General features: G+C 45.6%; 1 protein-coding gene across 1 annotated transcript in view; it reads right to left on the bottom strand.

The window, feature by feature from the left end:
* Window positions 1-2758: 2758 nt before the first annotated feature.
* Window positions 2759-25422, bottom strand: part of LOC126260757 (uncharacterized) — a 289462-nt gene continuing 266798 nt past the window's right edge. The window contains exons 11-12 of the mRNA XM_049958096.1: window positions 21435-21709; window positions 2759-10338 (exon numbers count right to left, since the gene is read on the bottom strand). Coding sequence (XP_049814053.1) covers window positions 9116-10338; window positions 21435-21709 — 1498 coding nt within the window. The 3' untranslated portion in view covers window positions 2759-9115. The remainder of the gene's footprint in view (window positions 10339-21434; window positions 21710-25422) is intronic.

The raw sequence follows: 25422 nt of genomic DNA, 5'->3' as shown, positions 1-25422 counted from the left end.
GTGTTGAGAGATGAGTAGTCGGGGCTTGGATCTCACAGTGATTGGACCTATTAATAAGTGCCCCGCTGAAAATTATTAATATTGTGGTATTTCGGTACCAAAATGTTTGAGAAGTGCCGTGAAGTATGGGAGGGAGTTCGAGTTAATGTATGGGGTGAAATTCAGAACTTTAAGTGGCTCTTTAAATAACTAAATTCCGCGTAGCGTGTTGTTTACTCGCTAACGTGAACTCTTTGTTACGTGAGACAGATTATAGCAACATTTGAGCGAGCAGTTCTAAAAGAAACAATCCATTCGTAAACTTTTCTGAAGGATAATTCATAAGTACCATAAAACTGGCTATGGTTATGAATGATGTGTGTGTGAAATTTTTAGACTTTGTACAGCTTAGAGTAAGGCTCGGTTGTAATGGTACATGCAAGCTTATCGTAATTGAATGAAATAAATACTTTCAGTTAACTATTCCTTCCACCGACATAATTTGAAGTTGTGATGTTTACAGCCATTTTCTCTATAGCTTTTTCCGGCTGAGAACTGTATGTCAGTAACGTGAAGGAGGCGTGCATGTAAGAAGAAATTCACCACCAGATGAGCGGATCATACGGTTTGTTCTTTCGCATTTTGTCACATCAAGTGGCGTCTTGTTTCTTCCTTACTTACTGGTGTAACGAAGTTGCTGGCTTGCCTCCTTGAGTGGCAGCAGCAGCGCTTATCGATACTAGTACTGTCGTACTATCTTTGGTGTGACCGCTAGTATTTGTGGGTGGTGGTGGTGTCTGAGATGTTCAGTCGTTTGGGACGGAGCAGCGAGGAAGTCTCCGCCGCGCGAGCCCGGCTGGGGCCGGTGGCAGCGTGCAAACGCTGTCGCATCGTGAGGCGCTAGCTGCGAGAGCGACTAAGTTCGTTGTCCACAGAACCTGAATGCTGTCGAGTGATCAGTTAACCTGCTATGTAACCTCAACTACTGTGACATCTCTTCGTTCATTTGCGGGTTGTTGCTCCCTGGGTCGTTCGGGCTAGCAGTAACATATGATGTGTTGGAGTTGGCGAAATCTTGCAGCCGTCTTCCTATATTCTGACTGTGAAGTGCACCAGCGGTATTCTCTGCCCTGTGGCCGTTAACGCCCCAGTTACCTGCCCTGCTCGTTAGCATAGTTTTCCGGCCGTGTGCCTGTCCTCGTCGTGTTGATGCTGTCTGACATGGCGTGTAGTTCGACAACCTTTTAAGTTTTTTGGTTCATATTTGCTTAGAGTGGTTATTGTTCCCTTGGCTGTTTGTTCAAATGGCTCTGAGCTCTATGGGACTCACTGCTGAGGTCATCAGTCCCCTAGAACTTAGAACTACTTAAACCTAACTAACCTAAGGACAGCCCACACATCCATGTCTGGGGCAGGATTCGAACCTGCGACCGTAGCGGCCGCGCGGTTCCAGACTGTAGCGCCTAGAACCGCTCGGCCACTCCAGCCGGCACAGATTTTGGCTTGTCGATCTTAAGTCCCTTATCTTTTGTCTGTGTTCCTTTCTACATCGTCCATGAAAATTGCTCATTTATGATGTAAGAGCCATGAATATTAAAGCAAGAAGCATTTTTTTAAAAGCGTAACAAAAGAGTTCGGGGCGTAGCTTTCTGATCGTATCGTAGGACAGAGAGCAGGAACATCAGAAAATAACATTTGTACTCACTACTCTCCGCCAGTGAAGTCGTGGAGGTCGTTATAGATTGAATAAATGAAACAAAATAGAGTCAGTAATGGCAATCAGGCCCGTTGTTTCATTGTGGACGGTGGTCTTAGGAGTAGAGGTGCAACGGCACATGTAAATAGATGCAGAGGCACGTGTAGATTATTTGTTCAAGACTCCCGTGACATGGAGATTCAGATATTGTTGTGGAAGCATTGGCTATTACCAAGAGGAAGAGGGAAAGAATTCAGTCTTGTCCATTCTCGATTTGTGCGTGTTATGCCCTTTAGTAGTTTTAACAATCTGCGAATCGCACTTGTACTACAGCTGGCTGCAGAGAAAATGTCTAAGCGACAGGGACAAAGTGAATTTCAAGACAGCAATTATTTACGTTGAATCGAAAAGAAAATTTCTAACACATTACACTTACTCTGAAAATTCTACCAGAAAATACACGAATTCGTAAAAAGTAACTATGATCCGTCTGGTTGCGAATGGATTGAGAATGTGTCTAAATGTAGCGATTGCTACCGTGAAGAAAAGCGACTATTTTATTTGAACTTTTACACTTTGCGGTTAACAGCGGATCGGATGAAGAACTGACTCATGTAACTATCACTATGATACTATCAGTCTTCAGCAAATATTTACGCTACAAAGAAACTTCCGTACTACAAGAAACGTCTGGTGGACCGACATTCGAATTCAGATCTTCAGCTTCCTAAATTGATACAAAGACAGTTTATGTTCACGATTCGGTTCGACACTCTGTATTAATCTGCTGAAAGTTCGTCAAATGCTCGCGCTGCTGTATGTTGTCATGCCTCCTTCATCCAAGACTCTCTATTTCTTGAAATTCCTGGTGTACGACAAACACGGAAACACTTAAGAGGTTTATAGTGTTACATATGACAACAGTACTCGGCGTACGACGGACTCCAGTCTGCATCCACTGCAGCGGCGGTGTGCCTGCAATTTGCTGCTGTCGGGTGATTATCATAAACTGTAGGAAGACTGTTAGATAAAACAACAAGGGAGGGAACAAGGTGGTGACAGTATATTCGCTATAGACAAGAGTGCTTTTCTCGTAATTTATTTTACAAACAAGGCAAATAATTTACAAATGTCATGCACATACTTGCAGACAGCTTGACAAGCCTTTCTCTTTCCTTGGTGAAGAAATTATTTTCGGAAGAAATTAAGCGCTAAGGATGTCTTTCATTACAAGAGCAGGTAACGTAAACAGTGAACTAACTAACGATTTACAAATGTTAGAGGTGCCATGTTTACCTTTCGCGACCGTAAGATGTCATAGAAACTGCGACAGAAGCGTGGTACTTCCGATCCAGGCAGATATCAGCGTTTGCTCTTATCGTTCATGTGTAGTTGCCCATATCCTGCAGCACACAGTGTGGAGCGGTTAGCAGAGAATAGCCGCGTAAGTTTTAGCAAGAAGGAGGGAGAATCTACGACGCTGAACACGTAACTGAAAAGTCAGTTTTACGTATTTCGCTGCTTCGTTTCCAGCTACGAATAACGACGAGATTGTGTTTGTTCACAGTGTAGAGACCTTTTGCCTATATTCGCTGGGATGAAATGGGAGAGAAACCTCTTGTCACGTTTTAGTACTGACGTTGCGAGCGAGGTGCGAACCGTGTTCCTGGGCCCAGCGTTCGGAGCGAGCTGCAGCAATCTCGAGGGGATTAGTCGCCGCGGACCGCTCTAAAGATAGCCGACTCTGAGTGAGGGCACAGGTATTTATTTCTGTTGTGCTGAACGCTGGCTGCAGGTTCCCTCTTTAATTAGACCGTGGAGATGACAACGGCCATTCAAGCTGTTGTCTGCAGAAGAAAGCAGGCACACACGAAAAGGATGCACGGTCGCGCGAGTCGAGCCAAGCGGAATCGCCGATCGATGTGTGCAGATCACTCACGGAACAAAGGAGCAGTCAGCAATTAAGTTCACAATCGCCGGTATCTTGGTTCTTCGGTGTTAAGAACTGTTACTGTTACGCAAACTCTCGGTGGTCACTGATTTCCCTCTCCCACCTCCCCTTTCACCTATCTCGCCCCCTTTAGTTACTTATGTATCTGATTATTCTGTCCGCCAAAATAATTGAAGTAGCACAATAAATTACATCAGACTAAATGTCGTTACAATACACGAGAAAGGGAATATTACGACTTTAAAACGTTTATTTCTGGTAGTAAAGTCTTAATTAGGTCTTAACTAGAATAGACCACTCCATCGTCCTTCTCCCTGTATTATGTTCTCTTGCTAAAACGCTAGATTTGTTCTTTTTGCTACAGCGTGTGGATAATACATATGACACGTTTCTACCGCAAATCATTCACTGTACATTTCTTGGACAGAACGTCTGAAAAAGTGTTAGCTGCCGTGCCACCACAATGAGCAGTTTTACATGACATCAACCGCGAAAGCACGATATTCTACTAATGATAACAGAAAAGGGGAAAAAAAGTAGGACGGAAATCGTCATTTGCGGCAGTGTTCGGATTCCTTTGGTTTAGCCACCAAAGGGACAGAGAACAGTATTTAGCTCTATCACAAATTCCGAAAACGGAGGTAACCACGTAACCACGTTATCAGTTATGTTATACAAAACACACAAATGATGACACGCGTGGATGCGTGTACTGTGCTGCGTGGACCCGTCTAGGGCTGTCAGTATAACAAAGACGGAAGGTAATTACGGAGATGCTGAAGTACAATGGCTAGATGAGGAGGTGTAGGTATACTACAAGGTTGACTTAAAACATACAGACGACAGCTACTCGGGTCATTCGACAGTTGTGAATAACAGAGAACTGCATCCCTCATCACATTCTGGTGGCTCTACACACGCGGAGGAATTAGTATTTCGCCACCCAGAATTAAAATTAACTGTGAATGCAAACACCAGTAGCCACGTACCGGGAAAGCTCTGAGAACTGTAATACGGGTTCCCTCTGTATCTGGAAGAGTCGGAACATCTCCAAAAACTGCCGATAGCAGTACAGTTTCCGATTAATTCTGAACTGAAAGACCTCGTCTCAGTCCAGTTGCACAGTGGCCTCTGGTGTTCATAATTTATGGAGTAACTGTAATTTGATTTAAAATGTAAATGGTTCACTTTTACAAATATAATTTGATAAACATGGCAGAGAAAAAAGAAAAAAAAAACAGAACAGACAGAATTCGATACAATGCCTCTCTCGCTCTAGGCTTTGTGTCTGACAGAGTGAATATTTAATAATTCCGTTAGAAAAACACTGATATTTAGGGGAGGATGAAATAACCAGTCATTTCTTGATATAACTGTACATATGAAATCTATACATAACTTTATGGTCAATAGGTGTTTGCAGCTCATTAGAGTCTACGTATTCAGGATACAAAGAGTGCTAAATACACATTATCACGAAAAAGAAATTCAAGAAAATTTTTTCTCGGTTTTAGAATTTTGCCTACCACATGCATAAATGAGAAAGTGTTTCAGACATGCAAGAAAATATTTCAGAGGTACAAATCCAAGTAACGCAGGAAAATTCGAGAATAACTGACATTACAGAGATCTTTTTCTATTATTATTATTTAGAAATTTGGTGCGGCAAGACACAGCGGATGTCTGAAATTAGAGGTACATTTTTTGAGTGTCCAGTCTCTCGACGATTTTATTTTTTGCTCAGTGTTTCGACAGACAGCTTACATAGGCGCTGCAGCTGATGGACCTAAGCAGTTACCAAATCCGTGTCGCACGATTCACGGACAACTGAGTGATCGTCTCCACCGTATACAGGTACGGCACGCTGGTCTAAAGTTGTTTCGGTGTAATATCATACTTTAGAGTTCTTATTACAAGAATGTTTGTTTCTTGACGAATGTTTTTGTTGTTGGTGAGGTTGTTTCCAGTTAAATAAAAAAGAAAGAAGTCAGCAGGCCTGCTTTCTCGATGGCAAGAATGGAAATATTGGATAAGATTTACCTGTTCATGCTAAGTGGCCATACAATAATTCGTAATGTATTATGATTTAAAACTGTAATCAAATATTCACTGAAGTAGTTACTTAGTTGTATATCAAGTAAACCATTCTATGGTCCATTTTTGTTTCTAGGTCATGGGCCATAATTAGATGACAAATGTTAAAAAAAAGGAAGTTCGTGCGCTGTATAACGGGGACTTAGTAACTGCTTATGACCCTCGCCATTCGAGGAACGGTTTTACAAAAGGCTGGAATTGTCACAAGTTTATTTAAGACGATGAACCCCAGTTAAACACTTTTATTTTATGAAATATAAATTGGATATGAATAATCTACGTAATTTATAACGTGCATATACTGTTCTCGATGTGCTTGCTGCATTAATTAACTATGAAAATCTGAGCGTTTGACAATAACCATTTCTGTCTTTATTGGTAAAATCAATGACTGCCGAAAAACTAACAGAATTAGTATTGTCCACTACGGTCATAGATTCTATTGACGCCAACAATGAAATGTCACTCAATAGCGTCTTTCTCTCCATGACGACGAATGATATGGGACAGTATGCTACACAGTCTCACACGTACAGTGTCACATACACGCACCAAAAACAAATATACAACAATAAAGACATATGCAGTGGCACATATGCACACTAAAAATACATATGTGACAATAAACAGTAGCTAAATTTTCATTTTGAGTAAGTTAAAAGAGTTTTAATTGCCTGGTTCTGGTCAAGGTTTTCTGAAGGTTTCACTTGGTTACTAGGCGAATGCGAGAAGTTGAAGTGCCCTCCCAATTGTCCCCAGTGGAGATTCCGAATGCTACATTTGCATTCTTCTGGGATGTTTGCTGAAAAGAACTGTGAATACGTAACAGGCCCATCTCAGAGAGACCGCTCTACTCCTTGGGTGTAGAGTGAAAAGAAGAAAAATTATTACACAGACACTCAGTGTTTGGTGCCCACTTCCAGACAGTGCTCAATGTGAATCCTGTGCATTCATTAACGTAGCTGAGGCACAGCCTTTGTGACTATGAAGTGACAGTTGATTAGAGTGTGTGGAGAACGCGTGTCCGCTGACAAAAAAATTTGAGCTTATCCGTAAGACTGTGTTTTCCAACAGCTGATTTCGCTAGGTTTCTGTGCCTGATGTGCTGCTGATGTTCGGTGCAGCGAAGGAAAACGGTTTGAATAGACTATCCCACATCTTGCATAAGCTGTGTTTGTAGTCAGTAGAAGTCGCTGTTTCCATTTCTAAATAGATTATTCATATCCGAGTTATATTTCACGAAGCAAAATAACTAAACTTGTATACTGCCTTTTTGCTTTCGTGTCTGGATCTTCGTCCGAAGTTTGATTAATGATTTTCCTGATGTTACGCCAGCTAAGAGGATGGAAGCGTGAGAGATGCACCGTCCATTGTTGGTGGTGCACTGGAGTCAAGCCTGTCATCGCCGGTAGCAATGGACAAAAGATTAAAACACCTACAGCCGTCCTTATGATTTATTTTGTTGCTACCAGTTTCAACACTTCATTGCGTCATCTTTAGGCTGTCTTTGATGCGGTACAGGTTGATATGATCCCCATGCATAACCCATCAGTTGCCACCATTACTGGATACGCAGATAATGCGTCAGCACTCCAACCATCAACACATTATCTGCGTATCCAGTAATGCTGGCAACTGATGCGTTATGCATGGGGATCATATCAACCTGTACCGCATCAAAGACAGCCTGAAGATAACGCAGTGAGCTGTTGAAACTGGTAGCGACAAAATAAATTGAAATCTAGAACTTTGAACATAGCTGCTAAGGTTCAGTGACCGTGTCAGAATTGTATTGGAACAAATAAGCCTTCGGTCACAAATATTAAGTCAAAATTGATCTGATTTCGACGCTACTATGTGCGTCGTCTTCAGAATTAGCCTAACTGTTCTAAAACATATTAGGTGTACAGTACATTAATAAAATTAATGTTTGCACTGACTGGAAAACCTTTGCAACCCTTGCTCACAGTACGAGCAGCCCTTAGCGGCTCCCCATCTCACAAATGTTCATGACATCGCCTTTCGGGCTCAGATCTTTTTTAATATGTGACTTGTAACTACTACATCTTTTCCAGTCAGTACAAACTTTAATTTTATTAATGTACTATATACCTAGTATGTTTTAGAACAGTTAGTCTAGTTCTGGCCTTGCCGTTGGCGGGGAGGCTTGCGTGCCTGAGCGATACAGATAGCCGTACCGTAGGTGCAACCACAACGGAGGGGTATCTGTTGAGAGGCCAGACAAACGTGTGGTTCCTGAAGAGGGGCAGCAGCCTTTTCAGTAGTTGCAGGGGCAACAGTCTGGATGATTGACTGATCTGGCCTTGTAACACTAACCAAAACGGCCTTGCTGTGCTGGTACTGCGAATGGCTGAAATCAAGAGGAAACTACGGCCGTAATTTTTCCCGAGGGCTTGCAGCTTTACTGTATGGTTAAATGATGATGGCGTCCTCTTGGGTAAAATATTCCGGAGGTAAAATAGTCCCCCATTCGGATCTCCGGGCGGGGACTACTCAAGAGGATGTCGTTATCAGGATAATAAAAGTATTTGTATGGAGTGTAGCCATGTATCGAAGTGAAACATGGACGATAAATAGTTTGGACAAGAAGAGAATAGAAGCTTTTGAAATGTGGTGCTACAGAAGAATTCTGAAGATTAGATGGGTAGATCACATAATTACTGAGAAGTATTGAATAGGTTTGGGGAGAAGAGAAGTTTGTGGTACAACTTGAGTAGAAGAAGGGATCAGTTGGTAGGACATGTTCTGAGGCATCAAGGGATCACCAATTTAGTACTGGAGGGCAGCGTGTAGGGTAAAAATCGTAGACGGAGACCAAGAGATGAATACACTAAGCAGATTCAGAAGGATATAGGTTGCAGTAGGTACTGGGAGATGAAGAGGCTTGTACAGGATAGAGTAGCATGGAGAGCTGCATCAAACCAGTCTCAGGACTGAAGACGACAACAACAACAACAACAGGCTAATTCTGAAGACGACGCTCATAGTAGCGTCGAAACCAGGTCAATTTTGACTTGATATTTGTGACCGAGGGCTTATTTGTTCCAATATAAATTGAAATCATAAGGATGGCTGTAGGTGTTTTTATTTTTTGTCACGACAGTAAACGGCCGTCGTCCCAGTGACCTCCTGCTAAAAAGATGGACATACAAAAGTAGCAATGGAGGTCGATTCTTTGAGAATGCCCGGTGAAACGTCTGACGAATCGCTCGGCAAACCTCGGAGGGAGATCCAGTGGTGACAGGTCAACAAGTGGCCCCAAAAAGTTCGGCAAGTGTGTAATTAAATTTGAACCTTCTTGACGAGTAACTAGGGCGGATTCAGAACTCTGGATTCCGGAACACGTCGGACAGAGGTGTCGGTCTGTAGGAGAGCTACTGGTCCTGAGGCGGTGCGGGCTGCCGCCGGCGGAAGGGGAGCCGCGGCAGGCGCGGCAGCCGGCGGCGGACGGCGGCGCTGAGCTGGCCGTAGACGAGGAAGACGAGCAGCGGCACCACCAGCAACTCGTCCACGAACAGGTAGAGCCAGCAGGCGACCCCCAGCAGTGCCGCGTCGCTCAGGAACTCGAACCACGAGCGCACGCGCCGGCGGACCGCCTCGGGCGGCGGCGCCTGCGGCTGCGGCTGCAGCAGCTGCAGCTGGCGGCGGCGCAGCTGCCACAGCTGCTCCTCGCGGCGGCGGCGCGCCTCCCACTCGCGCTGCTCGCGCCGCAGCTGCTCCAGCCGCTCGCGGTACACCCGCTCCGGGTCGGCGTCGTCCGACTCCTCGCGCGACGAAGAGCGCGCCAGCGCGCGCGCCGGGATGCGCAGCGGCGCGCCGTCGTCGCGGTGCACGGGCGCCGGCTCGGGGCCGCCCTCCTCCTCCTCGAGCAGGTGGTAGCGCGCCGGCACCGTCGCCGGGCCCGCGTCCTCGTCGTCGTCGTAGCTGTAGCTGTCCTCGGAGGAGCGGCTGCGGCCCAGCTGGTGCAGCAGCAGCGGCGACCGGCCCAGCGAGCGCAGCGGGCTCGCCCCGCCCAGCCGCTCGCGCACCACCGGCGTGTCCTCGCGGAACCTCTGCTGCACCTCCTCCTCCTCCTCCTCCTCCTCGGCCGGCCCGCTCTCCTCGGAGGACATCCGCCGCGGCGGCGCTCTGGCCACAGCTGGAGTGGCGGGCTCCGCCACCTTGGCGCTCTTGAGGATGCCCCTCAGCTCGTGCTCGGGCGGCGCCTCCTCCTCCTCCGCGCGATCCTCCTCCGGGAGGGGAGACGCCTGGCGGCGCTCCGCGTCGTCGGCGGCGGCCTTGAGCTGGTCGGCGTCGAGCAGCGCGGCGTAGGCGCGCGTGCGCAGCGAGCGCCGCGACGCCAGGTCGCTGATGAGCTCGCCGTAGTGGCTGGACACGGCCTGCCGCATCGCCGCCTCCTCCTCCAGCGACGCCTGGCGCGACGCCATGGCGATCCGGCGCCGGCGGGCCGCCTCCGCCGCGGCGCGCAGCTGCGCCTCCTCGTCCTGCCTCTCGTCCTCTTCCTCCGCCCTCTCCCTCTCAGAAACTGCAGCCTGCGGCTCTCGGTTCTCCAGAGCTGTTTCTTGTGGCGGCTGCTTCTGCTGTTGCTGCGGTAGAGCTGATGTGCAGAACATTTACTATCAACATGTATCACCACAAAAAAATACAAAATACACTACTAGCCATTAAAATTGCCACACCAAGCAAAAATGCAGATGATAAACGGGTATACATTGGACAAATATACTAGAACTCACATTTTCACGCAATTTGGAAGCATAGATCCTGAGAAATCAGTACCCATAACAACCACCTCTTGCCACAATAACGGCCTTGATACGCCTGGGCATTGACTCAAACAGAGCTCGGATGGCGTGTACAGGTACTGCTGCCCGTGCAGCTTCAACACGATACCACAGTTCATCGAGGGTAGTGACTGGCGTATTGTGACGAGCCACTTGCTCGGCCACCACTGACCAGACGTTTTCAATTGGTGAGAGATCTGGAGAATGTGCTGGCCAGGGCAGCAGTCGAACATCTGTATCCAGAAAGGCCCGTACAGGACCTGCAACATGCGGTCGTGCATTATCCTGCTGAAATGTAGGGTTTCGCAGGGATCGAACGAAGGGTAGTCCCACGGGTCGCAACACATCCGAAATGTAACGTCCACTGTTCAAAGTGCCGTCAATGCGAACGAGAGGTGACCGAGACGTGTAACCAATGGCACCCGATACCATCACGCCGGGTCATACGCCAGTATGGCGATGACGAATACCCGCTTCCAATGTGCGTTCACCGCGATGTCGCCAAACACGGATCCAACCATCATGATGCTGTAAACAGACCTGGATTCATCCGAAAAAATGACGTTTTGCCATTCGTGCACCCAGGTCCGTCGTCGAGTACACCATCGCAGGCGCTCCTGTCTGTGATGAAGCGTCAAGGGTAACGGTCAAGAGTCTCCGAGCTGATAGTCCATGCTGCTGCAAACGTCGTCGAACTGTTCGTGCAGATGGTTGTTGTCTTGCAAACGTCTCCATCTGTTGACTCAGGGATCGAGACGTGGCTGCACGATCCGTTACAGCCATGCGGATAAGATACCTGTCATCTCGACTGCTAGTGATACGAAGCCGTTGGGATCCAGCATGGCGTTCCGTATTACCCTCCTGAACCCACCGATTCCATATTCTGCTAAAAGTCATCGGATCTCTGGAGGGGTTCATTGAAGCCGAGTCTGGCGGGCGCGGACCGCAAACGGAACACTCGACTGCGCGCGGACGAAATAGGGAACGCCCAGCTCCTTCCAGGCACAAATACTGGACTCGATCGACCCAAATATCGTGCGAGAACGACACGAACATCCGGCTGGATTCCCGAATATCCAAGATGTCAACAGATCGCCAGGAAAGCATTCTAGTATTAGATTCGCGCACTGTCTGTATCAGATTTCATTTATTCAAAATACAGAAATTACACTTTTTGGTTTACACTGCGTTTCAATTACCTAAACACCGCTCTCCACGCCGTGACTGGAGCTGCTAATTCTCAGTCAACTACCTCATCAATTGGCCTCACAAGGGCTGAGTGCACCCCATTTACCAACAGCTCTCGGAAGACTTTGACAGTCACCCAATCGAGTGCTAGCCGAGTCCGACCGTGCTTAACTTTCAGTATATGATGGGAAGTAGTGGTGTCACCACTGTCGCAAGGCCGGTGCCGTTTTAAATACCTACCATCTAATAGTTGATTCTGTTCTGATGTAACCATGGCACAGTTTTTGTGAATCTTCTATGTATAGGGCGACAGTAAATCAACTTCGCTGCTTGAGAGGACCTATGTGGAAACTTAATGGATACATCTGGAAGGACATGTGCACGACAAGTAACCAATAAACCATAGAAACACATTCATTTTAATTTCCATATCAGAGGGTAACGTTTGTTAATTGGGTACCACGCTTACGTTCGAGGCTACAAACGTTGCTCAATGTGACGAGCAAACTGCTTCCTCGATGGTCTAGAACCGCACTCTAGTTTGCTCAAATGCGGCCTGAAACAATGTTAGACCGTGCAGTGTTCAGCTGTCGTGACACAGCTCGAGCACTGCTTGGCTCGGACACTGCATCCAGCACTCTCAGCCATGGCAACAGTAACTTCTTCAACAACTGGTGGCGTGATTGGCCGTCAGCCTCTCTCAGGAGCGATTCCCAAGTCACCAGTTTACTCGAACTGCTGAATAATACTCTTCATCCCCAGGACAGAAAGAGGACCTCTCCTTATTCCTTCAATACATCGTTACTCATGAAGAGCAGCAGCACCGTTGCCACTGCTTTGATAAAGCAGCTTAATAAGTACAGACCTGCTCACCTTGTCCACTCCCAGGTTGACTGTCTCCAACTCTATTGCATACTGACGCTTGTGTTTCATTCCTACATCATCGTACCAATACCGGCGCCTAACAGCACGTCTAGGCACTAACAATGTAAATCTTGCAATGCACAATCTCAACATAATTCGTATGAAGTTGGATACCCATATTGTAAATAGTTTTCCGTTTACAATGGCTCGATGTTCAGTTATAACCACCCTGTATATTGGGATCACGACTTTGATATGAGCAGTGAGTTCACACACAAGCAGACTGCGAGCCACCTTGTCAGCTTCCTGCAACCTAACTAAATCCCTCTGCCACACCCCTCCTGCAGCAGACCTTGTCGGATGCTTTGTCCACCCACATTTCTACCAAGACGGTAAATCCTCCCATCCCACCCTCCCCCACAAGCAGCACTCTTTCTCCTATATTCCCGTCGCATCTACCGCTTCCTCCTAGGGACTTGTGTCCTAGATATACTAACACACCACCCGCAAATACTCAGACACATCAGGTCGTAAATGCTAAAAAAACCGCCTGTATTGGCGCCAGTCGTGCACCAGACCCAGACTTCCCATTAACTCTTCCAGGAAAGCGTACCATCGACCCACTGGCAGTAATTCCATCCCTCACTACCCCCCACCTCCACAACAATAATCCCTTACCTCACAACCTGAACAAAGCTGACCACTCTACATCCTATCTCTACAACATCTTCTCCATCCCCAACGACCCTCACTTTCACAACTCCCTGTTCCCGACCATCCACCGGTTCCAGCTTCCGACACTTGGACAACACACTACACACAGGTTAAATACACGACTCAAAATGCATGACGTAATAAGTACTTCACATGAAATACACACATTCCGAAGTCACGATTTACGTATTGACGCTACTACCCTGTCCACTGAACTGTGTAAAACCTCGAAAATCCTACTTTTCCTGATACCTCACAACCTCCTTCGATACTTCTCTCTTTCAACTAACATCAACGTTTAGGAAGGTCTTCGACTCCACCCTCTCCCAACACGTCCTTAAAACCTGAACCAACACCACCTCCTTCCCCTTAACCACAGTGGCTTCCATCTCACCTTCTCCTCTGACGACCAGCTCCTCCACTTCCCTTTTAGCCTATTCCAGCAGCTCAGCATCTATAATACTGATATTTTTGTCTCTTTCAACCAACAGTAAGCCTACGACTCTGTATAGCTTCCTGCTCTCCTTTTCAAACTCCACAGTTACACACTTCCAGCTAACTAGATCCGCCTTATCGCATCCTTCCTATCTAATCACACATCCTTTGCCACTCTTAACAATATCAGTTTCCATACCTCCCATCCCAATACAGTTGTGCCCAAGGCTTCGTCCTCTGCTTTCAGCTTTCTATCCTCTACACTGCCGATATGCCCAAGCCACCTCCACCAGTCCAACTCCTTCAGTCTGTTGACCTGCACCACTTTCCTCACACTCTATCCTACACTCTAGAAATCTCAAATCCCTCCAAATCCGTCTCAATCAGTTTATCTTCTAGTATGCCAGGTCCGCAAATGGACGTCTACAAAGTGCCGACAGGTGGCCTTTTTAGGTGAATCACATTTTATGCTCCATCGGACAGATGGTTGTTGGCGTGTGCGACTCTGCAACAATCGTCGGAAATGTCAAGGACGGAGCGTTATGGTCTGAGGAATATTTTCGTGGTAGTCCCTGGGCGATCTCGTCATTCTGGAATGCACAGTGGATAAACAATAGTAAGCAGCTGTCCACCCCTACATGCAATTTGATTCTCACAAGGGAACCTCCCCATCGCACCCCCCCCCCTCAGATTTAGTTATAATTTGGCACAGTGGATAGGCCTTGAAAACTGAACACAGATCAATCGAGAAACCAGGAAGAAGTTGTGTGGAACTATGAAAAAAATAAGCAAAATATACAAACTGAGTAGTCCGTGCGCAAGATAGCCAACAACCCGTGGTCTCGTGGTTAGCGTGAGCAGCTGCGGAACGAGAGAGAGGTCCTTGGTTCAAGCCTTCCCTCGAGTGAAAAGTTTACTTTCTTTATTTTCGCAAAGTTATGATCTGTCCGTTCGTTCATTGACGTCTCTGTTCACTGTAATAAGTTTAGTGTCTGTGTTTTGCGACCGCATCGCAAAACCGTGCGATTAGTAGACGAAAGGACGTGCCTCTCCAATGGGAACCGAAAACATTTGATCACAAGGTCATAGGTCAACCGATTCCTCCACAGGAAAACACGTCCGATATATTCTATACGACACTGGTGACGGCACGTGCGTCACATGACAGGAATATGTTGTCGACCCACCTAACTTGTACACTTGGCGAATGAGTAAAAAGATTCTTCTACCTTGCCCGACTTAGGTTTTCTTGTGGATGTGATAATCACTCCAAAAAAATTGATGAAAACATACGAGTTTGTCACATCAACTGAAAATAAAAAATAAATCTTTTCACTCGAGGGAAGACATGAACCAAGGACCTCTCGTTCCGCAGCTGCTCACGCTAACCACGGGACCACGGCGTTGCTGAGCTCACATTACCCTTCGCACGGACTACTAAGTTTGTATATTTTGCTTATTTTTTTCATGGTTCCACACAACTTCTTCCTGTTTTCACGATTGATCTGCGTTCAGTTTTTCAAGGCCTATCCACTGTGCCAACTTATAACTAAATCTGGGGGGGGGGGGGGGGGTGCGATGAAGAGGTTCCCTTGTGTCAGCACGATGGCATCTACCAGCACGAAAATGCAACACCACACAGCTTGCACTGTGCGTGCGCTCGAAGAACACCAGAATGAGTTTACTGTCTTCCTTTGTCCACCAAACTCCCTGTGTTTGAAAGGTTATTCAAGCTTTTGACAAGTGGCCACATTAATGTGATTGAGCTGTGTAGTTTACGGTAGCTTGTGGGGGAGATCTACATGGCTTGTGCCTTTTAGGCTGACATAAGGTCTTGTCACTTTCCCATGACAGTAGGTGTTTTCGAGCAGCCATTGGAAAGAAATTTCTGGAAGTCCTCACATGAAACAGCACTTTAAAGATGTTTCAAACTCTTTGCGACGAACGACTAGGGGAGATGGATCACGTCCTGGGGACCAACTTTTGTTACAGACCAAATGTCCGTTGATGCTTCCCGGCGATGCTAAGCGTCTTTTGATTGAATTCGCCAGTAATCGGACGGCAAGCTCTCATCGAACTAGAAATGTACTAACGATGTGTGCAGCATCTGCACACTGTTTACCGCAGGAAACTCACAGAGTGATTTTCAACAAGAAAACCTGAATAATGACTGTCTCTAAGCAGAGAAAGATAGTTTAGAAGTTCAGCCTACCGCCTTTCACGTGGAGCAGATGACTGGCTTGTAGGCAACACACACTGCATATAAACGCCACGGAATGCCTATGCCCTGCCGCCTCGCACGGGCGTAATCAATCAGGAAAGGTGCCAAGTGTCGCTGGGACGGTTCAGCGAACGTTCTGTCTGTAATAAAGTTGTTCCCCATGGCGTAATCTACACCCTATGCATACACTAGCTGAGTACCCTGTGTTGCCAGGGTAGCTGTTTATTCTTGTCTTCTACTGGTCCATGTTATTCCCCTTCCCCTCCCGTCAGTCTATCCATCTCCTATCCCCTTTCACTGTCCACCTACCCCATCCCTCCGCCTCTCTGTCCACTTCATCCTGCCCCTTTTTCTGTCCATCACCTCTACCCCAATAGGAATTTGTGGTTCTTGCCCCCACAGGATTTCTTTCCGTATGGTAAGTAACGCGTTTACCAAGTTTGGTTGAAATCGATCTAGGGATTTAAGAGGAGCTTTTGCCACATGAACTTCACATATATTTAACGTAGTTCACACATATCAGCAGAGATATTTCACCTGTATCTCTAGCGAATTTATCCATATCTGAAATTCGTTCCTCATATCAACATCCTCTGAAGAGGTCATTTTAACTCGAATTCTTATTTGTTTATAGTGTTACGTCTATACCCAGTTCCAGTAGTAAACTGTCCTTTAAAAATGAGTACAAATGAGTTTACTATCTCAGATTAAATTTCACATTAATATACTACCTTACTTATATTATCAACTAAGGGGAATAAGCCGTTTGTTAATAATCCGATTTCGAAATTTCGTGGTATGAACTGTGCAGCCATGTTGCACCACATATTCTTGAGAATTTACCTCTCCCTTATTTCTGAAAAGCTACGATGTTTATTCATTATGATCATCTAAAATGGTAGCTCTACTTGAGAGCCAACCGAATTACTGTAAGTAATATTTTATCAAAGTAATTTATTTACAATTAATTAAAATGTAACTTAGACTGTTTTACTGTAAATTCATTGAAATTTTGTATGCAATTAAATAAACTTTTCCAAATTGAATACTAGAACATGTGGGGCAATATATGGCCTATTTTTTGATGAAGGTAACTAAAATCATCTCATGAATTTTAAATTTATATTTGTAAATCTTACATTCAATAATGTATTCGACTGTTTTGTTTTGTATGAAAGGAAGTGGCGCATGAGCTATGAAGTCAGTCTGCATTATTATCTTTCGGAAGCTGTTTGTGTGAGAGTATTTTGGAGGCTGTCTGACGGTCAATTATATTCTACCTATGTACTGGTAATTAGTCACAATATACTACAAGAAAGGTGCTGAACGTGTTTTATTCCAAAATTAGTACTACAGCGACGCAAGACTCGAGGACTTTCTGAAGCAACAACTTACGAGGAGTATCTCATCATATGGAGCAGCTAAGTCATTATGTGAACTTTCATTAACTGTGACTGAAATGTTCTAGTTTCACTCATCATCGTACTTGTGAATGTTGTAGCCCCAAACTATTAAGTTGTTCCAGTGGTATGATGAATGCCCGATTCACACCCTAGCTCGCGAGCCAGGGTGTGAATTTTCATTCAAAGGAGCTACGATATCCTTTGAAAATGTCCTTCGCAGGTGGGGACGAAACGTTCGATTTTAAGGTGAAATCCATTCGACCACCGCATAACAGCCCAGAACATTTTATTAACTGTGACATTTCCGGCCGAGAAAGTTTATATTTTACAGTAAGAACTGTTTCATTGTTAGCAAAATATATATTATTCAAAAATTATCATAAGAACTGTGATGCAGGAGTTGTTATAAAATATTTAAGGCCAACAAATTAAAGTACCGACGGATGGAAGTCGTCTGTAATGTAATATCATGCATTACATTGATTTTCTTTGCTCTGCTACTCGTTTAACGATTACGTCCGCAAGAATGTAGCTGTTGATATAGCCTGAAAATTATTCAAAAACTTAATGGTTTTGAGACTTTTTTGGTATGGTTTAAGTGCTTGAAATTCGCGATTGTTTACTTTTAACCTTGCGCTACGCGGAGCTACGTTCTATTGTTATGGCTTATTCGCCGACGGGCGCGCTGCACAGGAGGGACTGTACAAACCGCTGTTATTAGAGGTCCATCATGTGACAAAAGTTAGTAACTTTAACAATTTTTAAAATATACTTGCAGTGTGCCTTACAAGCTAAAATTTCGGCAGTAAATTTCTTTCAGAGCATTCTTTCCACGTGAAAAATTTCAGTATTCTCAAATAATGGGTAAATAGTGTCTGGGTATTTGCGGTTTGTGGGGTACACTTCTTTTTCGCCCCTACGCCCCATCCCTTTGATAGGTAGGTGGTTCTTACCGTCCACAGCCATTCTTATCAGACTGTAAGTCATTTGTGTACAAAGATTGGTTCATATCCATCCATTAGTGTAAGAGTAGATTGGAACAGACGTACACACATACATTTTAATAATATGTGTGGATATAATAAAAACCCCACCCAAGAACCATGGACTTTGCCGTTGGTGGGGGGGCTTGCGTGACTCAGCGATACAGATAGCCGTACCGTAGGTGCGACCACAACGGAGGGGTATCTGTTGAGAGGCCAGACAAACGTGTGGTTCCTGAACAGGGGCAGCAGCCTTTTCAGTAGTTGCAGGGGCAACAGTCTGGATGATTGACTGATCTGGCCTTGTAACACTAACCAAAACAGCCTTGCTGTGCTGGTACTGCGAAGGGCTGAAAGCAAGGGGAAACTACGGCCGTAATTTTTCCAGAGGGCATGCAGCTTTACCGTATGGTTAAATGATAATGGCGTCCTCTTGGGTAAAACATTCCGGAGGTAAAATAGTCCCCCATTCGGATCTCCGGGCGGGGACTACTCAAGAGGATGTCGTTATCAGGAGAAAGAAAACTGGCGTTCTACGGATCGGAGCGTGGAATGTCAGATCCCTTAATCGGGCAGGTAGGTTAGAAAATTTAAAAAGGGAAATGGACAGGTTAAAGTTAGATATAGTGGGAATTGGTGAAGTTCGGTGGCAGGAGGAACAAGACTTCTGGTCAGGTGAATACAGGGTCATAAACACAAAATCAAATAGGGGTAATGCAGGAGTAGGTTTAATAATGAATAGGAAAATAGTAATGCGGGTAAGCTACTAGAAACAGCATAGTGAACGCATTATTGTGGCCAAGATAGATACGAAGCCCACGCCTACCACAGTGGTACAAGTTTATATGCCTACTACCTCTGCAGATGACGAAGAAATTGAAGAAATGTATGATGAAATAAAAGAAATTATTCAGATAGTGAAGGGAGACGAAAATTTAATAGTCATGGGTGACTGGAATTCGTCAGTAGGAAAAGGGAGAGAAGGAAACGTAGTAGGTGAATATGGATTGGGGGTAAGAAACGAAAGAGGAAGCCGCCTGGTAGAATTTTCCACAGAGCACAACTTAATCATAGCTAACACTTGGCTCAAGAATCATAAAAGAAGATTGTATACATGGAAGAAGCCTGGAGATACTGACAGGTTTCAGAGAGATTATATAATGGTAAGACAGAGATTTAGGAACCAGGTTTTGAATTGTAAGACATTTCCAGGAGCTGATGTGGACTCGACCACAATCTATTGGTTATGAACTGCAGATTAAAACTGAAGAAACTGCAAAAAGGTGGCAATTTAAGGAGATGGGACCTGGATAAACTGACTAAACCAGAGGTTGTACAGAGTTTCAGGGAGAGCATAAGGGAACAATTGACACGAATGGGGGACGGAAATACAGTAGAAGAAGAATGGGTAGCTTTGAGGGATGAAATAGTGAAGGCAGCAGAGTATCAAGCAGGTAAAAAGACGAGGGCTAGTAGAAATCCTTGGATAACAGAAAAATATTGAATTTAATTGATGAAATGAGAAAATATAAGAATGCAGCAAATGAAGCAGGCAAAAAGGAATACAAACGTTTCAAAAATGCGATAGACAGGAAGTGCAAAATGGCTAAGCGGGGATGGCTAGAGGGCAAATGTAAGGATGTAGAGGCTTGTCTCACTAGGGGCAAGATAGATACTGCCTACAGGAAAATTAAAGAGACCTTTGGAGATAAGAGAACCACTTGTATGAATATCAAGAGCTCAGATGGAAACCGAGTTCTAAGCAAAGAAGGGAAAGCAGAAAGATGGAAGGAGTATATCGAGGGTCTATACAAAGGCGATGTACTTGAGGACAATATTATGGAAATGGGTGGAGATGAAATGGGAGATATGATACTGCGTGAAGAGTTTGACAGAGCATTGAAGGATCTGAGTCGCAACAAAGCTCCGGGAGGAGACAACATTCCATTAGGACTAGTGACAGCCTTGGGAGAGCCAGTCCTGACAAAACTCTACCATCTGGTGAGCAAGATGTATGTGTCAGGCGAAATACCCTCAGACTTCAAGAAGAATATAATAATTCCAATCCCAAAGAAAGCAGGTGTTGACAGATGTGAAAATTACCGAACTATCAGTTTAGTAAGTCACGGCTGCAAAATAATAACGCGAATTCTTTACAGAAGAATGGAAAAACTGGTAGAAACTGACCTCAGGGAAGATCAGTATGGATTCCGTAGAAATATCCGAACACGTGAGGCAATACTGACTTTACGACTTATGTTAGAAGCTAGATTAAGGAAAGGCAAATCCCTGATGCGCTGATGCAGCCCTGGAGGATGGCGTATTGTACCACAGCCGTCCATAATACGAGCACGAAGAGTCTCTACATTTGGTACCCGGGTTGTGTAGACAAGAGCTTTCAAGTGCCCCCATAAATGAAAGTCAAGAGGGTTGAGGTCAGGAGAGCGTGGAGGCCATGGAATTGGTCAGCCTCTACCAATCCATCGGTCACCGAATCTGTTGTTGAGAACCGTACGAACACTTCGACTGAAATGTGCAGGAGCTCCACCGTGCATGAACCACATGTTGTGTCGTACTTGTAAAGGCACATGTTCTAGCAGCACAGGTAGAGTATCCCGTATGAAATCATGATAACGTGCTCCATTGAGCGTAGGTGGAAGAACATGGGGCCCAATCAAGACATCACCAACAATGGCTGCTTGATGCTAGTACTGTAGAGCAATGAGTCGCATGTCAACACAAGCACCGAAGTCAACATTACCTTCCTTCAATTGGGCCAACTGGCGGTGAATCGAGGAAGTACAGTACATACTGACGAAACTAAAATGAGTTCTAACATGGAAATTAAGCGTTTCCGAAAACATGTCCACATAACATTTTCTCTTTATTTGTGTGTGAGGAATGTTTCCTGAAAGTTTGGCCTTACCTTTTTGTAACACCCTGTAGTTAAATAATTGTAACCCTTTACTTATGGATATCTGTCCTACATTAAATCGTTCGGTTAGTAGTACAGAATGATGGTGACATGAATTTCTGCAAATACTTTATGAAGGTTAAAACAGGGGTCGGTACGTGTGGAGTGCCGTCGGAGGCTACCGTACCACCGTTAACTCTCTCCCAGGCAGTCTGCGCCGGAGCCGCTGGTGGTGCCTTGGCGTCTGCCGGAGCGGCGGCTGGGGCCGGAACTGCGACTGGAGCTGGAGCGGCTGCAAGCACGCGTGGCGGGTGGTAGGTGTCCTCCTCGTCGTCGAGGCGGTCTGCGAGCCCGCGCTGCAGGCGGCTGCGCCACGCGCGGTTCTCCTCCGCCTCGAAGTCCCGCTCGTCCGCCGACCCGTCGCTCTCCTCCAGCGAGTCCTCCTCCATCGCCTCCTCCGACCTGCAGAGCAACAGCGCGTCGTCTGGGAGCACCTCTCGTCCGCTGACACCGAGCAAGCCAGCTGCAGTAGGGGCGGGAGTCCACACTCCGTTCCGCCTATATGCTACTTATTGTGTAATAACGTGACTACTTTTACAAACAGGGGTACATTTACATCTACATCTATACTCCGAAAGCCACCCAACGGTGTGTGGTGGAGGGCACTTTATGTGCCACTGTCATTACCTCCATTTCCTGTTGCAGTCGCGTACGGTTTGCGGGAAGAACGACTGCCGGAAAGCCTCCGTGCGCACTCGAATCTCTCTAATTTTACATTCGTGATCTCCTCGGGAGGTATAAGTAGGGGGAAGCAATATATTCGATACCTCATCCAGAAACGCACCCTCTCGAAACCTGGACACCAAGCTACACCGCGATGCAGAGCGCCTGTCTTGAGTTTGCTAAACATCTCCGCAACGCTATCACGGATACCAAATAACCCTGTGACGAAACGCGCCGCTCTTCTTTGGATCTTCTCTATCTCCTCCGCTAACCCTACCTGGTACGGATCCCACAATGATGCGCAATACTCAACTATAGGTCGAACGAGTGTTTTGTAAGCCACCTCCTTTGTTGATGGACTACATTTTCTAAGGACTCTGCCAATGACTCTCAACCTGGTACCCGCCTTACCAACAATTAATTTTATGTGATCATTCCACTTCAAATCGTTCCGCACGCATAGTCCTAGATATTTTACAGAAGTAACTGCTACCAGTGTTTGTTCCGCTATCATATAATCATACAATAAAGGATCCTTCTTTCTATGTATTCGCAATACATTACATTTGTCTATATTAAGGGTCAGTTGCCACTCCCTGCACCAAGTGCCTATCCGCTGCAGATCTTGCTGCATTTCGCTACAATTTTCTGATGCTGCAACTTCTCTGTATACTACAGCATCATCCGCGAAAATCCGCATGGAACTTCCGACACTATCTACTAGGTCATTTATATATATTGTGAAAAGCAATGGTCCCATAACACTCCCCTGTGGCACGCCAGAGGTTACTTTAACGTCTGTAGACGTCTCTACATTGATAACAACATGCTGTTCTGTTTGCTAAAAACTCTTCAATCCAGCCACACAGCTGGTCTGATATTCCGTAGGCTCTTACTTTGTTTATCAGGCGACAGTGCGGAACTGTATCGAACGCCTTCCGGAAGTCAAGGGAAATGGCATCTACCTGGGAGACTGTATCTAATATTTTCTGGGTCTCATTAAGGGTGGCCAAAAGAAAACGCGTTGAATACCGGTTGCTTATCATTAAACTTTCCCTATTTACCACGTTATAACACGCAAACTAATTACCGTATGAGCACCAAACTGGGCAGCATTAATGCCAAGGACATGGGGAAAAGAAATGATGCAGAATCAATTCAATTGAAACATTTTTAATGTGATGCTACGGTACATCATACCATTACATATCGGTACCATTACTGCTACAAAAGCGGCTCAATATGCCGCCCATCAGTGTCCACAAGAGTCTGAAAGCGCAGGATTGCATTCTGCACAGCAGAACGAATCATGTCCGTAGGTATGCTGGCTACCCCTCTCGATATGCTGCGCTTCAGATCAGCACACCTGTGAATGTTCCCTTGGTAAACCTTGCCCTTCAGGCAGCCCCACGACCAGAAATCACAGGGAGTGAGATCAGGTGATCGTGCCGGCTAAGCATTTGGAAATGATCGGCTGATTATTCGATCGTCTCCAAATGTGTTTCACGAGGAATGTCCGTGCGGCCCCATTTGCATGAAATCTGTTGAGTCCAATGCCTCTCTCTCCCGTAGGGCGGATACGAAATGCTGGCGAAGCATATCGCAATTAACGCTGGCCAGCCACACTGCACGTCTTCGGTACTTCAGCAGCAATCTCTTCAAAAAAGAATGAGCCAATAATGAACGTTGCTTTCAAGCCACTCCGTACGGTGTCACGTTCACCATACAGAGGAACTTCATGCACAGTGTCTGGAAGGTGAATATCCCCACACTCGGCAGTTTTGTGTGTTCACCACACCTGTAGAGAAAAATGAGCTTCGCCCGTGTATAGGATGGTCCAGGGCCAGCCCTCATCAGCTTCAGTCCACGCGAGGAAGTGGAGAACGAAGTTAAAAAATCGTTGTGCGTCCTGTGGTGCAAGCTGCTGTACGATATGGATCTTGTTCGGATACCATTTGAGAATGGTTCGAAGCACCGTCCGTACAGTGAACCGCGGGATGTTCAACTGTGATGTCACTGCACGCACACTGCCTGACCATCGGGAATTACGCGCAGCGTTGTCTGCCGTAGCAAACGCGATTTCATCAAACACCTACGGTGCAACTGGTCGCCGCTCTCTTCCCAGAGCGATGCCCAGTCCTCCAGTTGATTCGAACTTCTTTATCGTGCTCCGAACAGTAGGTGGAGAAAGAGGATCCTTTCGTAATCCTTTCAGCTGACGCTATTCCGGAAGTACAGCTGCAGCATTTCTGTTGTTTTTATAATAGTGCTTCACCAATAATGCTCTGCTCCTTTTGTCCAAGCTCATGTTGACACGTCAAAAAGTGCCCTGTGACTGGTCAGGTGTGCGAGACTGTGTATCATGATGACTGACCACACCACCTGGTGGCCATAGTTGGAACTGAACGGTGACGCTGTGACGCATGGAAATCATGCATCCCATGCTCTGGACATCAATGCTACCAAGTTTGGTCCTTGTACGGTAATTAGTTTCCGTGTTATAACGTGTTAAATAGGGAAAGTTTAACTACGAGTATTACCATCCGGTAGTTCATGCACCTTCAGATAGGCAATCTGCTTTACATCATCCGCAACACAGGCAGACGATTTAAGTTGGGTTGCTATCTTAAAATTCGTTATTTGGCATGCCCTGTATTAGCAAACTACTCTTTTGAGATACTGTGACCTAATCTGATCATAAAAAGGTACACTTGTTGTTGTCGTCTTCAGTCCTGAGACTGGTTTGAAGCAGCTCTCCATGCTACTCTATCCTGTGCAAGCTTCTTCATCTCCCACTACCTACTGCAACCTACATCCTTCTGAATCTGCTTAGTGTATTCATCTCTTGGTCTCCCTCTACGATTTTTACCCTCCATGCTCCCCTCCAATGCTAAATTTGTGATCCCTTGATGCCTCAAAACATGTCCTACCAACCGATCCCTTCTTCTAGTCAAGTTGTGCCACAAACTTCTCTTCTCCCCAATCCTATTCAATACCCCATCATTAGTTACGTGATCTACCAACCTTATCTTCAGCATTCTTCCGTAGCACCACATTTCGAAAGCTTCTATTCTCTTCCTGTCCAAACTGGTTATCGTCCATGTTTCACTTCCATACATGGCTACACTCCATACAAATACTTTCAGAAACGACTTCCTGACACTTAAATCTATACTCGATGTAACAAATTTCTCTTCTTCAGAAACGATTTCCTTCCCATTGCCAGCCTACATTTTATATCCTCTCTACTTCGACCATCATCAGTTATTTTGCTCCCTAAATAGCAAAACTCCTTTACTACTTTAAGTGTCTCATTTCCTAATCTAATCCCCTCAGCATCACCTGATTTAATTTGAGTACATTCCATTATCCTCGTTTTGCTTTTGTTGATGTTCATCTTATACCCTCCTTTCAAGACATTGTCCATTCCGTTCAACTGCTCTTCCAAGTTC

This window comes from Schistocerca nitens, chromosome 5, assembly GCF_023898315.1.
Source record: "Schistocerca nitens isolate TAMUIC-IGC-003100 chromosome 5, iqSchNite1.1, whole genome shotgun sequence".
In the NCBI taxonomy this organism is placed as follows: Eukaryota; Metazoa; Arthropoda; class Insecta; order Orthoptera; family Acrididae; genus Schistocerca; species Schistocerca nitens.
Note: the sequence above shows the minus strand (reverse complement) of the source record. Positions and strands in the feature narration are given on the sequence as shown.